The 23,359-nt window shown below is 38.1% G+C and overlaps 1 protein-coding gene across 2 annotated transcripts in view; it reads right to left on the bottom strand.

The window, feature by feature from the left end:
- NOTCH2 (notch receptor 2) overlaps positions 1-23,359 on the bottom strand; it is a 163,875-nt gene that overhangs the window by 25,856 nt on the left and 114,660 nt on the right. For both annotated transcript variants that reach the window (XM_053890598.1, XM_019458028.2), the window contains exons 13-19: positions 17,272-17,464; positions 15,528-15,673; positions 13,660-13,773; positions 11,133-11,252; positions 10,597-10,749; positions 2,166-2,394; positions 1,194-1,395 (exon numbers count right to left, since the gene is read on the bottom strand). In XM_053890598.1, the coding sequence (XP_053746573.1) occupies positions 1,194-1,395; positions 2,166-2,394; positions 10,597-10,749; positions 11,133-11,252; positions 13,660-13,773; positions 15,528-15,673; positions 17,272-17,464 (1,157 nt within the window). The remainder of the gene's footprint in view (positions 1-1,193; positions 1,396-2,165; positions 2,395-10,596; positions 10,750-11,132; positions 11,253-13,659; positions 13,774-15,527; positions 15,674-17,271; positions 17,465-23,359) is intronic.

Here is a 23,359-nt window from a genome sequence, read left to right as displayed (position 1 = left end):
AGTCTAATATTTAATAGGTTAAGTTATTTCCTAATGTTATGATTATGTCCAGATCTGTGACCCACCCCCTCCCCGTAGGGCCAGAAAGAAAGAAAGTTACAGCTAACAGACAGGTCCGTGACACCTGTGCTAATCCTGTGGGACAAATCTACATGGGTCTCAATCAAATCTGTCCATGGTGGATATGAGTAAAAGGACTTAAAGCCTGTTAAACCTAAAAGCTGCCACAGAGCTTACCTGGAGGGAGAAAATCGAGCTTATGAAAAATGAGGCAAAGAATATGAGCAGACTAGTCCCTTTCTCCCTAGCTCACATGTGGTGACCTGACCCCCGGGCAGAGCAAGGTCACACTCACAACATGGAGTGTTCATGAAAGAAGGTGCCAGTGGGTATGGGTGGAGAGTTCTCTTGGCACATGTAACCTCACACTGTGAGAATGAACAAAAGCCCGAGGAAGAATGTCCTTCTGATCCACAGAATCAGCATCAAGCTGTTTAATATGCAGTGGTGGTTATTTGCATGACCAATACAGCCAAAGCCTTATGGAAGCGTACCCTGTAAGGCTAGTTAAATTTGGCCACTTAATCCTAAATTCTTTGGAGTTCTGTTATTCTATCATCCCATCATTGTTTAAGAGGTAAAAATAGCATAAAATTAAACATAATGCTGTTTGGTATGAAACCTTGGAAAGGTTACTTTGCCCTTTGGGGACTCAGTTTCCTCTTCCATGAAATGAAAAGCTGCCCTAGTTGGCTCTGAGGGGTCCTTCCATCCTAACAGTATATGAAAATGTATATTTATATATTTGAATTTAAAAGACATGTGACTAACTTGGTTTTGAGAATAACACTGCAAGACATGGTAATTATTATCATTATCCCCCTAGAAACTGTATCTGACCTTTAAAGACTATTTTAATTATTCTTTACTTCCCTTTTTGTATTTCCAACATAAAAAACATCTATGTGCTTATTTCCCACATGTGTTTTTCTGTAGTTCTTGGTTAGCCTGTTACAACAGTCTTAACGCTTGTTAATCTGTATAATCTTGCCAATGTCACCATTTTGGAATCTACCAGCTATTAGATTTATCTCAGAGACATCCCCCAAGACAAAATTTTCTTTTTTAGGAGGGGTTTATTCTGCTTAGAAGAGAACTGTAATATTCAGCAGAGTGGGATGAAATGTAATTACCTGACAGTTTTTGCCAGTGTAGCCCAAGGGGCAGGTGCAGCGGTAGGTACCCAGGCCATCAACACATACTCCTTCATTTAGGCATGGATGAGAGTTGCATTCATTGATCTCATGGAGGCAGAAGGGGCCAGTGAAGCCCACAGGGCACAAGCAAGAGAAGGAGTTAATCCCGTCGACACACGTGCCACCATTGAAACAGGAGCTAAGAAGCAGAGAGAGCAATTCCAGCTATGTAATGTGGTTCCTCACACCTGCTCCTCAAAAAGTAAGGTTCCTAGAAGCTAACAAGTTACAGAGGCCAATGCTCCTAAGCATCTTAAACTCCTAGATCTAGTAAATTTTCTTTTTCCAAATTACACCGAGTGCCAGTCAGCTTCCTGGCTTCCTTTCTACACCCCAAAAGCTCAGAGTATTTAAAAGGCTGAGTTTATTAGAGATTCCTAGAGAAAGCGAAGGTTTCCAGGTTTTACCCAGTCCTTCTGTGGTTTTCCATGTATCACATTTCATTTTATCCCTAAGTCAATTTAACTTATAAGAAAAGTGCTACATAAATAGCTCTTGACTCCAGATTTCTTTCTGAAAGAGAAACTGAATAAACTTGTTGGAATAAAAAAAGAAAGAAAGAAACCACTCAGAAATTACTAAAGAGTGATGAAAAATCTGCGAAGAAACAGGAATTTTTAAATTGTCAGCTGAAATGAACAAGAGACCAAGAGGAGAATGGAACAGAATTATAACTCTTTCTGTTCCCAAGCATTAGAAACAAATGAAGACCCATCCCACTAAGCTTTTCAACCTCTGACCTTTGACCTGCTAACTACACATCCAAAGGGAATCAGGAACGGGGCAACAGGAGAGGACTATGGAATTGGACCCAAATGGACACCTTATTCCTGCCCTGCAATCCCATTACTGTGCTCCTTTCTCCCTTTTCCCATAAGACACTGGTGCCTCAGCATATGGCTTGCTCACCTCTCAGTGCACTCATCGATGTTGTTCTCACAGTGGACTCCATCAAATCCCGCCTGGCACTTGCAAGTGTAACTGTTGACATAGTCGGAGCAGGTCCCTCCATTCTTACACGGTTCACTCAGACACTCATTCATGTCTGTCTGACACTTATCCCCAATAAAGCCAGGGTGGCACAGACAGGAGAAAGTATTCACTCCATCTACACAGGAACCTCCATTCTGGCAAGGATCTAAGTCATTACACACAAGAATTAGAGCTGTGAACTACAGCATCAATTTCATCTTAGACCTATAAAGATGAGCGACCTGAACTGAATCACACTAATAACAGTAACAATTCTGCCTTGTCTCTACCCGGACTTTTCTTTACATCTATTTTGCCCTGACTTCTCCATTTACAAAAATGAATGCAGTTAACACTTGCCTGAGATTCTTAACCTGTTTGACAACTGGACTGAACTAAACATACACCACTAACAGTTTTGCAAAATTAACAGTCCTAAAACTTACATTGGTCCCCCACATACTTGCTAATCAAATATGTGCCCCCAATACACAGAATCTCAAAACTATCAGTAAAAATTTTCAAAAGGTCCATGTGGTGATGGAGTGGGTGGGGTAGGGCAGGATATATACTAATCAGCCCCCTGTGCTGATCTCTCTTTCCTATCTTTTCCCTCTCTCCTTCCCTCCCTTCAGCTTTCCTTTCCTTTCCTTCTCTCTTCTTTCTCTTGTTTTATTTTCTAGATTTAGGTAGAATTAGGAAACATTAAAAAAATTTTAAATAACACATAGCTCAATCTTAGAACAGTTTAGATTCACAGCAATTAATCAACGAATTTTGAGCTACTATCATGGCATGGTCCTCTGAAATACAGATGGCATATAAATCAGAACAAGAAAAATAAGAGGTAGATCCTATTCTTGAGGACTTTAAAATCAAACTGCAAAGACAGGTCACTTACATAAAAGGAGAACTAAACATCAGGTGGGTAATGTAGCCCCTTTTTATACGAGGGATATTTATTACCTTATTCATCTATTATGCTAATTCTACTCTAAGGCCCATCTGTGATCTTTAGTGGAAAAATTGCAAAAATCACATTATCCCTTCTTATCCACAGTACATAGCACACAGCTACTGTAATTTCCATAACATCTTTCAGGGAACTCACCATAATTTACTGGATTATTTTAAGCTAACTGTAAATATTGCTAGTTTTACTTCAAATAGGAAAATTTTTAAGTACTGAAAGTTTTGACTGATGTAACAATTAATGTGGAAAAGGGTTCCAAATAATTTGATTTCAGTCCCTTAAATTTCTCCATCGACTGTGCCATGGACTTATTTTTCTTCACTATTTGTTACACAATGTTGAATTTGTCTATGTATCCTTTTTTTTTTTTTTTTTTTTTTTGCTAATATACTATGAATTTCATGAATGTAAGCACTGGGTTTTTATCTATTTTAGCACTGCCAGGACCTAGTTTAGTGCCATCCATATGATGGTCTGAAATTATGTTTGCTGTGAATTAGGTGCCATTAATCTTTAAATTCTTTTTTTTTTTTTAACGTTTATTCATTTTTGAGAGACAGAGAGACAGCGCATGAGCAGGGAAGGGTAGAGAGAGGGAGACAAAGAATCCAAAGCGGGCTCCAGGCTCTGAGCTGTCAGCACAGAGCCCGATGTGGGGCTGGAACTCACGAACTGTGAGATCATGACCTGAGCCGAAGTCAGACGCTCAACCAACTGAGCCACCCAGTCGCCCCAGGTGCCATTATTCTTAACTCACTGTGATAACCTTGTTTGAAGCTTAATGATTTAATCACCACACAGATAACTGAGCGCGGATTAAGCAGTGAGTACTGATAAGTAACTGAGTATATCACATGCATAGGATGAAACTATTAGAGCTGAGGAAAGAGCCAGAAAAAAATAGGCAGAACAATCCCAAGAGTTTATACTAGGCTGAGAATAGCTCATGTCCATGACAGGCAAAATGAAAAGACCTCCTAACTAAGCACTAAGTAGGATCCTCAGAGAGTACCGTTTCAGTAGCAAGTTATTTTAGCCCTAAACTAAAGGCTGTTCTGGACCTAACAAATCCTGAAGAAAAGACCCAAAATGATCAAACTGTTTCCAAATGATCCTTAAACAAAGCTTCAATATATTCTAAAGATTATTTTAAAGTCTAGTATCCAATAAAAAATTACCAGGCAGGCAAAGAAGAAACATAATTCACGATGAGGATAAAAATCAACAACAGAAACATACCCAGGAATTTCCCATATGGTAGAATAAGTGTGGGGACAATAAAACAACTATGATAAATATACTCTGTATGTTCAAGAAGAAGAAAACATGAACATGACAAGGAGAAAAAAGTTATGAGCAAGACTCAAATCAAACTTCTAGAGATAAAAATACAACGAAGAGAAAAATATATATTGGATGGGATTAACAGCAAACAAAACACTAAAGAGGAAATGTTTATGCGACCTGAAGATAGATCATGATATCTTCAAATAATAAAATTATCTAAAATGAAACACTGAGGAAAAAACTCTAAAAAATAAGTAAAATAGCATGTTGGTGAGTAGGGAGACAATTTCAAGCAACCTAAAAGATGTATGATATAAAAGTTGTAAAGGGGAAGCAAAAAGGTCTTGAAAAAATAGTAGTTCAATATTTTCTGAATTTGGATCCATCTATCCAAAAAGGTCGATGAACCCCAAACAAAAGAAACATGAAGACTAATGAAGGGCATCATAATCAAATTGCTAAAACTCAGTGGAAAGAAAATATCTTAAAAATAGCCATGGGAGAGAAAATAACATATAGAAAAACAAATGTAAAAAGTATTGCAGATTTCTCCTCAGAAACAATGCATGGCAGAAAACAATGAAAGGATGACTGGAAAGTGCTGGAGGGAAAAGTCAACTTGGACTCTACTCCCTATGAAAATATCTTTGAAAACTATGGCAAAATAAAAACCTTTTCAAAAACACAAAAGCAGAAAGAATTAATCACCAGGAGATAAGCACTACCAGAAATATTGAAGGAATTTCTTCAGGCAGAAGGAAAATGACACTTGGTGGAAATGCATATCTATGCATAAGAATGAAAAACACCAGAAGCTATAAATATGTTGTAAGTATAAGGGCTGTTAATTTATTTTTTAAATTTCTTGAAAAATTAGTTGACCATTTGAAGCAAAGATAATATTTTGGGGGGTTTATGATATATATGTTATATAACAACAATAGAACAGAGGGCAGTAGTGTAAATTTAAGTATACTGTTGTAAGGCTTTTATGTGCTATACAAAGTAGTATAGTTGAGGTAAATTTTAATGAGTTAGAGTTGCATACTGCAAACTCAAAACCCGCCCCCCCCCAAAAAAAAGATATGCCAGTGAAGAAATAAAATGTAATTATAAAAATGCTCAATTATTCCAAAAGAAGGCCCAAAAAAAAGGGGGGGGAGGAAGAAGGCAAAAAAGAAGGAAAAAGATAAAGTAAAATGTAAGGTGGCAAATATTTAACTCAGCCATATCGCCATCAACCATTAAATTTAAATGGCATGAACACCTCACTTAGAAGACAGAGGGTATCAGAGCGAAGAGAAAAAGCAAGACTCAATATATGCTCTCCAAAAAAAACCCATACTTTAAAGACACACATAGGCCAAAACTAAAAGGATGGAAAAAATGCATACTCTAACAATAAACAAAAGAAAAGTTAAGTAGGTATATTAATATCTGGCAAGGGAGGTTTCAGAGTACGAAATATCAGTTACAAGGGTTAAACAAGGTCATTTCATGACAAAGGACTAATTCTTCAAGAGGACATAATAATCTTAAATGTTTATATACTTAATATCAGGGCTTCAAAATACATTAAGCAAAAACTGATAGAATTACAAGGAGAAATAGACAAATAATTGTGGCAGATTTCAATATCACTCTGTCAATAATTTATAGAATAAGCAGACAGAAAATCAGGGAAGACCTAAAAATACTATTAACCAATTTGAATTAATAGCATTTATAGAACACTCCACCAAAAAAAAACAAAAAACAAAAAAACAAAAAAACAAAAAAAAAACAACATAAAATAAACATTCTTTTTTATTTTTTTTAATTTTTAACATTTATTTATTATTGAGAGACAGAGAGACAGAGCATGAGCAGGGGAGGGGCAGAGAGAGGGGGAGACACAGATACTGAAGCAGGCTCCAGGCTCCATGCTGGCAGCACAGAGCCCGATGCGGGGCTTGAACTCGCGAACTGTGAGATCATGATCTGAGTTGAAGTCCGACCCTTAACCAACTGAGCCACTCAGGCGCCCCAATAAACATTCTTTTCAAGTGCATACAGAACACTTACCAAAACAGACCATAAGACTAGGCCATAAGACATGCTTTAATGCATTTTAAATAATCCAATCAATAGATGAAAAAAGTATGTTCTCCGATCACAATGGAATTAAACTAGATGTCAATAACAAAAACTATCTGGAAGGAATCAGCAACAAAAGATATTTGGAATTAGCAACAACATAGATGGAGTTAGAGTATAATGCTAAGTAAGCAAAATAAGTCAGTCCGAGAAAGATAAATACCATATGATTTCACTCATATGTGGAATTTAAGAAAACAAATGCACAAAGGGAAAAGAGAGAGAGAAACCAAGAACCAGACTCTTAACTATAGAGAACAAACTGATGGTTACCAGAGGGGAGGTGGGTGGGAGGATGGGTAAAATAGGTGATGGGGATTAAACAGTACACTTATCATGATGAGCACTGAGTAACGTATGGAAGTGTTCAATCACTATATTGTACACCTGAAACTAATAGAATGCTTCATGTTAACTACACTGGAATTAAAATTAGAAACTTAATTAAAAAAGATATTTGGAATTAAAGAACACACTTGTAAATAATCTATGAGTCAAAAAACAAATCAAAATGGAAATTAGAAAAGTATTTTCTGAGTTGGGGGGAAAAAAAACCATGATATATCAAAATTTGTGAAATACAGCTAAAGCAGTGTTTTGAGAAAAAAAAAAAGCACTAAATGCCTACTATGTCTATGGTCTAAGCTTCCATCTTAAACTAGGAAAAGAAGGGCAAACTAGATCCAAAATAGAAAGAATAAAGAGCAGAAATCAATGAAATTGAAAATAGTAAAATAATTGAGAAAAATCATGAAACTGAAAAGGTTACTAAAATCTGTAACCTTCTACCAGTAGCAATCACAAAGAAAAGAGAGAAGATGTAAATTACCAATATCTGAAATCAGTGAAGGGAAATCATCACAGATCTTACAGACATTAAAAGCACAATAAGGGAATATTATGAATGCCAATAATTCTGACAACTTAGAGTAAAACTCATTCTTTGAAAGATACAAATTACCAATGCTCAATAAAAAAGAAATAGATACCCTGAATAACTATATCTATTAAAGAAATTAAATTTACAATTAAAACTTTCCCAGAAAGAAAGTTCCAGACCTAGATGTTTAGTAGATGTAATACCAATTGTATACAAACTCTTTCAGTAAATAGAAAGGAATCAATTCCCAAGTGGTTCTGAGGCTGGCATTGCCTTTGTATCAAAACCATACAAATACAGTACAAGAAATTGGGGAACAACATCCCTAATGAATGTATATACCCACAAAAATTTGTAACAAAACTTTAGGAAATCATATCCAATAACATATGAGAGAGAGAATATATCATGACCAAGCAGAATTTACCCCAGGAATTTAAGGTTTAACATTTGAAAATTAATTAACATAATTCACTTATATATTAAAAAATATATTATCACCTCAACAGATACAGAAAAATCATTTGAAAAAAAATCAACATTCATTCATCATAAAAAGAAAAAACTTTCAGCAAACTAGGAGTATATGGTAAATTCCTCAACTTGATAGAAGAACAACAAAAAAACCCCAAAATCATACTTAGTGGCAACAAAGTAACATCATACTTAGTGGCAAGAAACTACATACATGCTTCCCCCACCAGAATCAAGAACAAAGAAAGATTTGCTTCTCTTACTACTTCTATTTTGCATTTACTAAAAGTCTTAGCCAGTGCAACAATGTACGAAAAAGAAAATGTATATAGATTTAAAAAGAATTAAAATGTAGAATGGCTATACTTATTTAGAGATTACACGATTATTTGTTAAAAAAAAAATTCCTGGGGTGCCTGGGTGCTCAGTTGGTAAAGCATAAGATGCTTGACCTCCGCTCAGGTCATGATCTCATCGTTTTTGAGTTTGAGCCCCACATCGGGGTCTGTGCTGACAATGCGAAGTCTGCTTGGATTCTGTCTCTCTCTCTCTCTCTCTCTCTCTCTCTCTCTCTGCCCCTCCCCTGCTTGCTCTCTATCTCTCTCTAAAAAGAAATAAAAATAAACTTAAAAAAATTTTTTTTTTAATTCCAGAAATCTAAACTAAACTTAGAAGCTAAACTAATCTAGAATTAATAAGTGAGGTTAGCAAGATTACAACACAAAATTACTCTTTAAAGTCTAAAAAGAAAAATCTTTAAAACTCACACTACATGTAAAATTAACTCTAAATAGATTGTGGACCTAAAGGTCAGTGCTAAAAGTATACAACTTTTATTGTTTATTTTTTAAAGTTTATTTATTTATTTATTTTGAGAGAGACAGACAGAGAGTAAGCCAGCTGGGGGGGTGGGGGGAGGAGCAGGGGGGGGGGACAGACAGAGAGTGAGAGAGAGAATCCAAAGCAGGCTCCATGCTATCAGCGAGGAGCCTGATGCAGACCTCGATCCCACAAACAAGTAAATCATGACCTAAGCCAAAATCAAGAGTCAGACACTTAACCCATTGAGCCCCCCAGGTGCCCCTTAAAGTATAAAACATTTAGAAGAAATCAAAGAAGATAAACCTCAGTGACCTTGGGTTAGGTAAAGGTTTGTTAAATAAGATAAGATGAACTCTGAATGAAGATTATGGATATACTGAAATTCATCAAAATTAAACTTCCTCTTCAAAAGAAAAAACAGAAGGTACAATTGGGAGAAGATAGTTGTAAGGCAAATATCTGACAAAGAATTTGTATTTAGAATATAAAGAACTCTTTCAATTCAATAATAAGACAAATAATACAATTTTTCATGTGGGCAGAAGTTTTGAATAGATACTATACCAAGTAATATATATGGCTGACCAAGAAGCACATGAAAAGATGCTCAAAATTTTTAATAGGTAGGGAAATTCAAGTTGAAACCACTGTGAAATACCATATACAGCCACTACAAAGGCTAAAATTCAGAGCAATCACACCCAAGTGTTCTTGAGGATGTGGTTCAACTGGAACTCTCAAACAGTGCTTGTGGGAATGAAAATGGTGAACCACCATGGAGAACATTTTGACAATTTGGTGAAAAGTGAAACATATACCTACTACATAATTCAGCTATTCCACTCCTAGATATTTACTCAAGAGAGTATAACTTTATTTATAGTATCTCAAAACTTAAAAACAAGCTGAATGTCCTACTAGTGAATTCAAGTATATCCAAATAATGGAATATGACCTAGCAATAAAACAGAATGAATTACTAATACACATAACATAGATGAGTCTCAAATAATATGCTAAATGATAAGTCATACTCCCTCTCCCCCAAAAAGAGTTTGCATTAGATGATTCCATTTATATAAAATTATTAAAAATGCAAGTAAGTCTGTCATGAAAGAGGTAGATCCCTTGTTGCCTGGGACAGGGAAGGGGGAAGAAGGAAATTACAAAATAAAATATTTTTAGGGGGATGGATATGTTCATTATGTTTACTTATGGTTTAAATGTCAACACTGTGCATTTAAAATATTGGTAGTATATTTCTATATACTAATTATACCTCAGTGGATCTGCTTTAAAAAAAAAAAGCTATCATAGCATTGTCCCCAATTTGTCAGTATACAAAAATCAGTTAGGAACCTCTTAAAGAGATTCTACTGCCTCAACTCCTAAAGCCACTGGCTTTGCAAAGAAGATTTAAAAAATGCTAATATTGGGGCGCCTGGGTGGCTCAGTCAGTGAAGTGTCCAACTCTTGATTTCAGCTCAGGTCATGATCTCACAGTTCACAGAACTGAGCCCCGCATCCGGCTCTGCGCTGACAGCACAGAGCCTGCTTGGGAGTCTTTCTGTCTCCCTCTTTCGCTGCCCCTCCCCCACGTATGTGCACATGTGTGCAGCTCCCCTCCCCACCCCGGAATAAATAAACATTTAAAAAAATAAAAAATACTAATATTAAAAACATGTGATAAGCTATTGGGATGGCCAGTCTCAGCACTGAGAGGCAGCTGCCTCGACTGGGCTCTATTCTGCTCCCTAAGTGCCTCAGGGGGCTTAGGAGCTGGCCGGCATACTCACTGGCAAGGCAGTCATCGATGTCCTCCTCACAGTCCATACCGCTGAAGCCTGGAGGACACTCACACATGTAGCTGCCCTGGGTGTTATGGCAGAGACCGTGGTTCATGCAAGGCTTGGAGACACACTCATCAATGTCAACTGTACACCGCTGACCTAGAAACACAGGGGCGATGAATGGTCCTGTCTTTGGAAAGTGAGTCCCACAGAAATGCATGGGGAGATCCAAGCTTCAGCTGGGATAGATGGGGATATTCTGGTTTGTCTCCCACTTTGGGAAGTCCCATAAGGCTTTGTGCCCTTGGCACAAAGGGCCCAGGGACTGTGAGAACATCATGGTTTCAGACTCAGGCTGGAGGCTTCCAGCCACTAGAGGGCCCCAAAGACATGAAAATGAAAAGGCTTTCTGGGTCATTCCTGTACAAAGCCAGTGCTCATGACAACAAGCAGGCCTCAGAAGACCTGGGCCTTCCATGTTAATCTGATGATCTGACCACTTTGTTTAAAGCTTCTGGTTTCTCTAACTCCCATGTTGTTACCTTGCCAGCCAGGGGCACACAGGCAGGTGTAGCTCTCAAAATTTGGTGCCTCTTTGCAAACAGCAGCATTCTCACATGGGTTTGGGGAACAGGGAGCCAACACAGTCTGACAATTCTTGCCTGTAAAGCAAATGACAGAATTTAGAGAAATAGCCAAGGAAACTGAAATTTTGCAAATTCTAAACCAAAGGATGCTCTCTGAACTCAAGACTAAGGTAGCAGTTAAGAGCTTTGGAATCTGAGAGACTTAGGGTCTTCTGAGTCTTATCTCTAACTTGGTATATTAACAACAGGCAAGTTATTACTCTGCTCTGAGCCTTACACGTAAGTAAAATGAGAAATAGGATGGTATGTAACTCACAGAGGCTTTTGGAGGATTAAATGAAAAACAAAATGTTCATGAAGTCTTCACTAGCACAGAGCCTAGCATATAGAGTGAGCACTCAACAACTGCTGGGCTGCTCTCATCCATATTATCATGTGTGGTTACATGGGTTTGGACACCTGTGTCCATCTGGTGCAATACTTTCTGCATCTCCACAGCTAAGAGTCTGTGTGGCTCAGAGGCTCAGCCACACAGATCCTCCTTCATGTGGGCCAGGAAGAGGCAACAATACAGCCTTCTACTCCTCACCACCTCTGCTGGCCTGTTCCAGAGGCAATGGAGTTGATCAGAAGGCCATGGGAGGTAGGAAACAGTGAAGTTATTCTGATCAGCTAGTAACATACCTCCTCATACCAACATCAACAACATGACATTGAAATTTGCACATCAATATTTCCTGCCTTAGCATATGGAATATAAGCTTCCAGCACAGGCAAACAAGGAAAGGAATGCTTTTATTAAAAGAAGATGAGGGTGTTTTTAAAGTCAAGTTACAGCTAACTCAATTTAAAATTCTATCCTAAAATTTCATATTCAGGAAGAAAAAAAAATTACCACAGATGTTCACCAACATACCCAACCCATTTTTAAGGTATCTGGGTCAGAAGAGTGGCTCACTAGGGAAGGCAATGTTGCTTAGTTCCCTTCATAGTGGCAAAGCTCAATGATAGAACCTTTAGCCACACTCAGCACTAAAATTTTAATATGCATAGGCTTTCAGTCTAATATAATATAATAGTAAATTCTTTTATCGGGATCTTAATCTGAAGAAAAACCAACAGCCAGCATACAGCCAAATATTCTTAAGGGATCTGGATAGCAAGAAGATAAAATAAGTATTTTCAAGATGAGCTGAACACCTAAATTATACTCAGGTAAGACTATGATATGACTGAGCATAATGATATGACCTGCTTATATCTCTCTGCAGCCATCAAGTCTCAGTCTTTATGGCTGGGAGATGCTCTTACTATTAGCAAATGTGATCAGCACTGTCATTATGAATTGCATCATTTAGACTTCCTTTGTCTGAGAATAGCTAAGGATCTCCAATAACTTTGATTTTTTATCTGTGAGGCTGACTAAACGCTATTTGCCTACATGAACATTTCTTCCCAAGAGGGGCCAAGGTAACAACATCACATCAAGTCTTTCAGGTAACAGAGTTCTGGTTTTGGCCACTCTGTCACTCTAAACAGCCGCAGTCACTGGTAACAGCTACTACAACCAGCCCATCACGGGAGTACGAATTCAGCCATGCTCCTGCCTGCATGCTGCATACTAGAGAAACATGCAAAGCCACCATCCATGTTTCTGTTTTGTTCTCCACAGATGAAGAAAATGGATGATAAGGAGGTAAATAAGCCACACAAATACAACCAATCACAAGACGGCAGTAATGAGGCAGGAGAACACAAAGAAGAAACGTCCAAGCACACTCCTAAAATACCACCTGAAACAAAGAACACCTGATACGAAATGAAGTCACACCCTTGTCTTCTGTGTGTGTCATCGTCATCCAAGGGGCAATACCTCTCTGAATGAGAGGTAGTGGTACTGAATGTAAGGAGAAGAAGGGCAGTTAAGAAGACACACTTTGGACTGAGAGAGGCTTAGAGGCAAATCCTAGATCTACCACTTACCTCTGTGACCTTCAGCAAGTAACTTTTCTTTGCCTCAGCATAAAATGGTCATAGGAACTTCTACTTTACAGAATTATTTTGAGCACTGGATTAAGAAATCCAAAATATGCAAAGTGTCTGGCATATAGTAAGTTATCAATAAGTGGTGGTTGTTGTTATTATTGAACTATGACTAAGAGCACAGGCCATGACAACACTGGGTCCAGTCAAATAATGAATGAAACCAGCAATCAGACAGAATTAAAAAAAACAAAACAAAAAACATTTAAACCCTCAAGTACAAAGAAGGCATGTGAGTTTCCCTACCAGTTGCATCTAGGGAAGCCACAGTGTTTTCTCAGAGCTCAAGATCTAGTCAGTGAGAGCAGGATGGTGACCAGGGAGTGATTCCTCAGAGAAGCGTCACTGGGCCACAGACTCTTGTCTCTGAGACTCAGAGGTTTAGAATGACAAGGCAAGAACACAGGTCCCCTCTGGTCCCTTCACTTGCAGAACTCACCTGTGTATGGCAGCACACAGTGGCAAGTGTAGCCACTTATGTCATCAAAGCAGGTTCCTTGGTTCAGGCAGGGATTTGAAGCACATTCATCAATATTCACCTGACAGTTATAGCCTATAGACAGAAAGGGAGAAAACCCCAAAACAGTGAAACATTCTGTTAGCCTCCTCATTATTTAAATTACTAAGCGGGGTGCCTGGGTGGCTTAGTCGGTTGAGTGTCCGACTTCGGCTCAGGGCATGATCTCGTGGTTCGTGGGTTCGAGCCCCATGTTGGGCTCTGTGCTGACAGCTCAGAGCCTGAAGCCTGCTTCAGATTCTGTGTCTCCTTCTCTCTCTGCCCCTCCCCACTCATGTTCTGTCTCTCTCTCTGTCAAAAATAAATACACATTAAAAAAATTTTTTTTAACAATTACTAAGCAATCCTCTTCATGGCAAATATTAACTACCTTAGAAATTGAATTTCTTTAGGCTCCTGGAATACCTCTTCGTTCATTTCAGTGACAAGTCCCTGACATATAGTCTGTCAGTAAAAGACAGTTAAAAGGATGAATGGAGTAAGTATATTCTAATAGCTGAAAGGTTGAATATACCTCCAAATATAAGTAATTTCTCAACAATGGACTAAGAAGCTCATTGAGGTTAAAAATCTGCTGATCTATCAGCTGTTTCTATACAAAGTGGCTGTCAGGGCCTAAAAAGGGGGTATAATTTATCAAGGGACAATATTTTTTTAATGCATAATCAAAGCCTCTGATTTATGCCCACTCTTTCATATGCACAGTCTCTACCATTGATGTGGTAGTACTTTCTGAAGCCATAAAACTGTTTTCCCCTGATCCAAGACATGGAATCTACTCCCACTGTGAAAAAGACAAAAGTAAGGAAGCATTAATGGGATAGACCAGTACCCAAATATTACACACCTTTGCATCTTCAATAGAGCCTGACACAGAGCCTCAAGATAGAGCAACTACAGCACTGTAAAAAAACGGTGGTCTGGGAGCACAGAGGTCTGGGCTCACACTGTACTCTTCTACTCACCAGCCGTACAATTTGGGATTTTACATTTTGAGTTTTATTTAGTTCATTGATCAGCAAGTCTCAAGGAAACAAAGAAGTAAAAGTGCTTTTAAATTTCTTTGCAAATGTAATATATCAGAAAATTAATGACTAAAATATATATACTCTCAGAAAGCTTTCAAATAAGTAAATTGACTCTGAAACATACTGATGTATCTTGGTAGCCTGGCACAATTTTTGAGTGGGGAAATCAATGACTAAGTGGATAGAGGAGTACAAGATAAATGATCTACCCACAGATTTCACTCTCATGAGTTTTTAAGTGAAAATTTATGGTGGAAATACAACAATAACAACTCAGAAAATGATTTTATACAACACCCATTATAATACATGTTTCCAGAAGGCCCTAGTTGGCTATATATTTTATCTCAATGTGTAAGATAATTTGTTGGAAGAGTTTGGAATGCATGGATTCTTCCATGGCATTATTGCTATCATAATTATAGTAAGGCAATATTCTCATGCTACTCCCCAGATCTCTTGTGAATTCCAACAGAATCAAACCAGCACCATGAAGCTTACAATTAGAACATCTTTCCAAAGTTGTATAAGTGGAGTCCTAGCTGCTCAGCTTAAATAGTCCTGTAGTTCACCTCTCTGCTAGTAGAATCTATGTATCTTTATGTTTTTACTCCCCAAGTGCCTTATAAATATTAACTTCTCAAGTTATGTTTGCTATATGAGCGAATAGGAATAGAGAAAGGGAAAGGAAGAGGTAAGTCAAAGAATATGCAATAAGAAAACTGTATGAAGGGAGATAGAAATATGCACTACGGCTTTCACCTTTAAAGCCCTTCTTGCAAGTACACCTGTATCCGTTCACCAGATTGTCACAAGTTCCTCCATTCTGGCATGGGTTAGAAAGACATTCATTTTTGTCCACTTCGCAGTTGATGCCAACCCAGCCTGCATCACAGAGACACTTGTATCTGAAAGGAGACAGATAATATTCTTGACTGTGGAGGATGAATGTACAATTGAGTCTTAGATGAAATCCAAGACTTGGTGAAGAAATGAGGGACAGAGGAGCTCATGGGTAAGCTAATCTCATTTCTACTCTTCTTTGAACCTATACTTGGATTGCCATGGACACAGTATGAATTATGTGGTCCCACCTGGACTACTCAGTAAACAGATTTTTCTGGTGCTTCCCAGCTCACAAAGATGCTGGAGAAATTAATTAATTATAGTGAGCTTTCATGTGTAAACAGTGTTTGGTACAATACATTGGGTCAATCTGAAAGGCACATTAACAAGGGGCACCTGGGTGGCTCAGTCGGTTAAGCGTCCGACTTCAGCTCAGGTCACGATCTCGCGGTCCGTGAGTTCGAGCCCCGCGTCGGGCTCTGGGCTGATGGCTCAGAGCCTGGAGCCTGCTTCCAATTCTGTGTCTCCCTCTCTCTCTGCCCCTCCCCCGTTCATGCTCTGTCTCTCTCTGTCCCAAAAATAAATAAACGTTAAAAAAAAAAAAAAATTTGAAAGGCACATTAACATGGATAAATCTGCACTTTTATTATATATAAAACTAAAATAAAGCAAACCTTAGGATCATCTGTTTCTAATGCAAAACAGACACCCAAGAAGTAGGTTAGTATCAGAGACTCTAAGCCTCTCTGAGAGCTCCTGGGATGTCTGACTTCCAAGACATGCTTTGCTGTTCTCTCCTAAAACCCTGCCCCAGAAAGCACCTAGGGTAAACTGAGCAGGAAAAGGAACAAAAATGAAGGTATGCAAAATATATATACATTGTTCACAATCTGAACATTATTAACACTTATACTATGTTACCAGGAAATAAAAGCCTCTCTTGTCTGGAGATCTTTAGGAAAAAGGTACATGGGTTGGGATGCTTTGTAGGCTACCATAGTCTGAAACAGGAATACCGAGGTAATTCATCTGGAAATAATTTGATTTTCCTTTACCTCTAAATACACTCTTTGTTCTTTCACCTGTTGTTAAGTATGGCAAATGGCAATGCCCAGAGCCCTATCTTCCGGCCAGCATACAAGAGTATAGATCTATCTCTTGTGACCTAACATCACACTCTGAGTTTCTAGAAAAGTACCTACCAACACATCACACAATCTCAGAGGCTTGCAAACCATGGATGTCTTATCAGGGTCACGTCTAAAGTCAGGTGAGACCAGCCCCACTTCAGTGGCACACGTTGGTACCATGATAGAACAGAAAGGAGCTTTTTTTTAAGCAGGGGAAAAATCAAATAGAACCTCCCTCAGAACTCAATCTTATAATAACTACTAAAAGCACAATTGCCAAAGGCTCACAAAATAACGCTGGACTTCTCCCATGAACTGACTACCTCCCCGCCCCACCCTATTTTCTACCTATTCAGCAATGGAAGGCAGAGCACAAGTGGTGGTTTGGAAGACTCAAGGAGACTACCAAAATCTGCGACTCAGTCTCAGCTCAGGTCCCTGACAGACTTCCACAGGGCATGGCCCATTCCGAAACCCAACCAGCTTGACACAAGTCAATAAGGAACTGTTCATACATGGCAGCCACCTACCCGCTGAGGCCTCCGGTACAGTTCCCGTGGATGCAGGGACTGCTCAGGCACTCATTCACCTGCGAGTAGCAGCTGGGGTGATGGGGCCCCTCGGGGCATAGACAGCGGAAACCATTCACATCGTTGATGCACGTCGCACCCTTGCGACAGGGATTGGAGGCACACTCATCAATGTCGATGTTACATCTCTGCCCTGAAGAGGACGGAAACAGTATTTGTCAAATCCAAAATGTTTAGGGAATAGACCCAGAACTATGGGAGATGTTGTGTTGACAACTTCCTCTGCACAGGCTGTAAGATGCCTTGGGCACCAAATGTCAGGATTTAAGTAATAAGACACCCAAGAGCACTTAGCACCATGTGAGGAAGTAGTAAACAGCACAGTCTTGATAATGCAGCCAAGTTAACGAAATGCTGGAACAGCACTGCACTGTTTTGATATGTATTTCTTCTTTACTCCATCTTAGAAACGGAAACTCCACAAGGATTCAAAAAGAGAACATCAAATGTTACCAAAGTTGGCTGTTCCTCTTGCTGCTGTTCTGAGTACTCTCGAAGAAGCTTTTATCACTGGTTTACTGCGCATTAATTTTTTCAGTTAGTCAACCTCTTACATTTCCACATATGGGATAGCTCAATCACCTGGAATACTTAGTGAATAAGCTACCAACTTAATTTAATGTTATAGTAGATAAAAAGCCATTTTGCTTTCATTCTCAGAGTTGTATTAATCCATTTCCCACCTCAGAAACAAGAGTATTCTAAGCATAATTTTATTGTCTTCTGATAATTGAGAGAACAATTCAGAGTCTCTTAATCTAGACCAGTGGTTCTCAACCTTAATGTGCAAAAAGAATCATTTAAAATACTTGTTTTATTATTTTTATTTTATATTCTTCTTTGATGTTTGTTTATTTCTGAGAGAGAGAGAGAGAGGGAGAGAGCGTATGTGAGCAGGGGAGGGGCAGAGAGAGAGAGGGAGACAGAGGATACTTGGCAGGCTCTGCGCTGACAGCTGAGAGCCTGATGCAGGGCTTGAACTCACGAACTGTGAGATCATGACCTGCGCTGAAGTTGGATGCTTAACGGACTTAGCTACCCAGGTGCCCCTAAAATACTTGTTTTAAAAGGAGATTCTTAGGCCCTCTCACCACAGATTATGATGCATGGAGTCCAGAAAACCAATTTTAAATAATGCAGATGGTTCAAATATTCTATTTTGAAAAACTATGACATAGACAATTATTACTTTATCATCATGTAATAATGTAAATGCTCAGAATATATGAAATTAAGTGAATATATTCTTCCTCTAAAACCTACCCAAGACTGCGCTTTGAAAAGATGTCTGCTATAACCTTGACATTTGATGCTTTAAGCTGAAGAAAGCGTGCCACTTATAAGAGTTTAGCTTTGTTAAATTTTGAACAATTGAGATTTAACTATATATTCTAAAATGATATAAAATTTTGAAATAACCCATAATTCTGTAAATGAGTGGCAACAAGCAACTGCTGTGAAGGAATTTATAAGTTTCAAAGAATACAATTTTCTGATTCAGATAAAAACATGCACTTTTATTTAAGAAAGAGCAACCCTGCATTTAGAACAGGAAATTCCAAATGAAATAGATCCACACCCCTTTAAAGTATGGGTATTAACATTTTTTTCACTCTCTGTTGCTCTCTAAACCATTATTGGTGGTTCTTGTGGTAAAGTCCCATAATCTGGTAGTGGTTGCTGTTTTCCTCTTAAGTGTTTTATTAATAACTTATTTTAAAGTACTATTTTCTTAGCCTCAACCTCAGAATTTTTTTTAGACATTTGCCACTGGCACCAAGATATGAGCCAGAACTCTTTACACAGCTATCCTTAGCCTGCTCTTCAGTGGAAAATAAGAGGAAAAAGCCTTCTTTTTCTATCCTTTTTAGGAAGCATTTTCTCAGAAGCCACTCTTCTCACGTTTTCCTCATTTGCTTTAAAAACCCTTCCCAGAATCAATGTTCCAGCCATCTTTAATGAGGAGGGTTAAGTGCCTCCTTTTGCAGTCTACCATGTGGACTGACCGCTGCTTCACTAGCAAGGTCCTACCCCTAGGGAGTTTCCACCCAGCATCAGAAATGCCCAGCACAAGGCTATGGACCTTATTGGACTCAGAAACTACTGAATGAGAAGTTAATCAATGTTTCTCACCTTGTAGGTACTCAACAAATTAGTGTTTAATAAATGAAAGCATGCTATAGTCCAGACTGGAGAGTCTGGAGTTGGCTGTCAGAAGTCTCATGTTTGAGTTCTAGTCATTCATTCTGAAGCATTTATTGAGTGTTTCTTCCGTGCTAGACACTGTGTTTAGACACCGGCTAAAAAGATGATTAGGGAGGTTCCTGCCTTCTGGGAACTCACAATCCTAGCTGTATGACTCACTAGCTGGGGGGCTCAAAATATACAAAATATATTTGTATACGTTGCATGGACACATCAAGTTCTCTCTCTCAGTTGTCTTAGTTGTTTAATGGGAATAATAAAACTTCCTTATCTACTTTTTGTGTTTTGTTAATATTTTGATTGAGATAGAATTGATGTATAACACTGTATAAGTTTAAGGTATATGGCGTACTGATTTAATACATTTATATATTGCAATAGATTACCACTTTAATGTTACCTAACATTATGTCACATAATTATCATTTCTTTTTTGTGGTGAGAACAATTAAGACTCACTCTCTTAGCAACTTTGAAGTTTATTATACAGTATTGCTGACTATAATCACTGTGCTGGTACAACAGATCTCCAGACCTTATTTACCTACTAGTTTCAAGTTTGCACCCTTAAATACATCTCCCCAATTAGCCTTGCCCCTCCTAGCCACCATTTTCTTCTATTTTTATGAGTTTTGCTTGTTAATATTCTGCATACAAGTGGTATCATACAGTATTTGTCTTTCTCTGACTTATCTCCCTGAGCATAAAGCCCATTCATGTTGTCTCAAATGGCAAGATTTCATTCTTTTTTGTGGCTGAGTAGTATGAATTGATTTTAGTATTACTGCAAGACTCCTTGTTCTTAGCAGTGTGCCTGTTCAGGATATGACATTATTAGGTTAACTGAGGGCCAAAGAACCAAAAAGCAATTGCATGCTCAACGTTTACAAATTATAAATATATAATTTAACTTAATGATTATATTGGTTAAAAAGAAAGCCATTTTGCTTTCATTCTTAGAGTTGTATTAATCCATTTTCTGCCTCAGAAAGAAGAGTATTCTAAGCATAACTTTATTGTCTTCTGGTAACTGAGAAAACAATTCAGGGTCTCTTAATCTAGACTAGTGGTTCTATATTTAAATAATTTATAACTTATAAACGTAATTATATTATAAATTTATACTTTATAAACATTTATACACTTCACTACTGATGAGAAACTACTATAAGAAATTTAGAGGGGCGTCTGGGTGGCTCAGTTGGTTAAGCGTCCAACTTCAACTCAGGTCATGATCTCATGGTTTGGTTCGTGAGTTCGAGACCTGCGTCGGGCTCTGTGCTGACAGCTTGGAGCCTGGAGCCTGCTTCGGATTCTGTGTCCCCCTCTCCCTGTGCCCCTCCCCTGCTCTCACTCTGTCACTCTCTCTCTCTCAAAAATAAAATAAACATTAAAAAATTTAAAAAAGAAAGAAATTTAGAGAGAGAAGAGATTACAAAACTCATATATATGTTTTCTTATGGTATTTTCGTGATTAGTTTTATAATGACATTATAGTGAGGATTAGCTATTTTGGTAGACTTGTTACTCATGATTAGCCTTTCAAATGCTTTTTGAAAATCACTACGGTGTGGCAGACTATGAGGCTTTCAAAACTTTACCTGTTTCAGATGATGTTGGGTTTCTAAGTACAAATAATGATTTATAACTTAAAAATACAATCAGTCTCTGGTTAAATCATGTAGCTCTGAGAATTACAGTAGATACTTCCAGTATCCTCTATCTGGAAATTCCTGGGAATTTTCCAATAACAGTTTCTAAAGTTGTGTTTAGCTACTTCTGCCTGTGTTTTTTAAAGATTGAGCTATAACTGACATATAACATATTAGTCCCAGGTGTGCAACGTAATGATTTGATATTTGTATATACTGCAAAAGGATCACTATGGTAAGTCTAGCTAATATCCATCAACATACATAGTTTCAAAATTTTTTTTCTTGCTCTTTGCCCATTTTTAAATTGGATTATTTGCTTCCTTGCTATTGAGTTGTATGAGCTCTTTATATATTTTTGATATTAACCCTTTTTCAGATATATTGTTTACAAATATTTTCTCCTGTTCTATAGGCTGCCTTTTCAGTTTATTGTTCCTTGCTGTGCAGAAGCACTTTAGTTTAATGGAGTCCTGCTTGTTTAGTTTGGTTTTTGTTACCTGTGCTTTTGGTTTCTTATTCAACCTATTTGCTTTTATGGACTGTTATGAGAAGTCAGCAAAATAATAAATATGAAGACAAAACTGAAAAAGTAGTTTGTAAACTGAGAAGTAGCTTCTAGAAGTATCACTTGATTTCTTACATTTCCCATTCAATCAGTAAGTATAAAGAGATCCTGGGTGGCTCAGTTGGTTTAACGTCCGATTCTTGATTTTGGCTCAAGAATGATCTTCTGGTTCCTGAGATCAAGTCCCTCATCAGGCTTCTAGGCTGTTATCACAGAGCATGCTTGGGATTCTCTCTCCCTCTCTCTCTCTCTCTCTCTGCCCCTCCCCTGCTTGCATGCATGCACACACATGTGCACTCTCTCTCTCAAATAAATAAACATTAAAAACAAGAGGTCTGCAGAGAATACAGAATTTAGTCTTAAAAAGAAAAACTCATTTAAATCTGTCAAAGCTGTTATGAGAATTGTAAAAAAAAAAAAAAAAAAAGTAGTAGTGCTAAAATAAAACAAAAGAAAGAATAAAACATCTCACATCTAAGCTCACGTATATATAATACCACAGTTGTCTGTGGTATTTTGGGCAGCTGATTAAAAAAGCAAAAAACAACTGAAAAAAAAATAGACATAGAAAATTGTTCCAAGAACAGAGTACCACCCAGTAACCAAAACATTCCACTTCTTGGTTATGTAATTTCATGCTACACCTTAGGTTTATTTTAGAATATTTTAGCCTATGTCCTCCCTCCTTGACCTTCTTGGTTTGCTGAATGTTAAAAAGAGAGAGAATATGACTTACTGGCATTTCAGAAAAAAAAAAAAAGTTCCAGTATAAGGCTTACATGTCTAAAAAGAAGTCACAACAGGCACCCACTTAGGCTGCCCAGTGAGGTGAGAACGGGCATAGGCTCTAGAGTAGGACCACCTGGCCTGGAATCCTGGCCACAGTGCACTGGTAATGTTACTTAACCTCTCCAAGCTCTGGATTTTTCATCAATACCATAGGAATGATAATAGCTGTGGATAATTAAATGAGATTAGGTACCTAACGCCTAGCTCAAAATAAGCTCTTAATAAATGGTAGCTATTCTCTTCTTACCTATTTAACAAAAATGCACCTACTATCCTACCTAGCAGGAATTTTTGTGTATTCAGTTGGCTGTCACTTCATCTTGCAGTATCAAGTTTCAGGACCAGAAGTACAGCTGGCTACTACCAGCACTGCTAGGCACTAGATACGACGGCTGTCATCATACTTGTCTTCTGAGTGATCTTCCACTGAGAAGACATTACGGTGACCCATGTGGGCCGAAAACATTACTCCCTAGCATCCGCGATCATACCCAAACAGGAAAAAGGTTTGTGAAATACAGCGGAAAGTAAGTTCCCGGCAAGCAAGAGGCAGACATTCACTTCACTTGGCCCTGAATGCCTTTGGAGGTCATAGTTTAAAAAGCTCTGAGGGAAATTTCTCACATTGGTTGCAAATGATCACATGGTACTTATTAAATGGTAACATTATTATGTAAGTGCCTGCTTGCGTGTGGGACCGTCTAGAAAGAATAGGATAGGCACGGTATATGCCCTCTGATGGTGTCATTAACAAACAGGTGTCTCAGTAAGGTGCCTCAGATTTCTCAATAGCCTCTAGCAATTTTTGGATCGG

This window comes from Panthera pardus, unplaced genomic scaffold (genome assembly GCF_024362965.1).
Source record: "Panthera pardus isolate Hobbes unplaced genomic scaffold, ASM2436296v1 HiC_scaffold_11, whole genome shotgun sequence".
Lineage (NCBI taxonomy): Eukaryota > Metazoa > Chordata > Mammalia > Carnivora > Felidae > Panthera > Panthera pardus.
The sequence above is the reverse complement of the archived record's forward strand: the minus strand, read 5'-3'. Positions and strand labels throughout refer to the sequence as shown.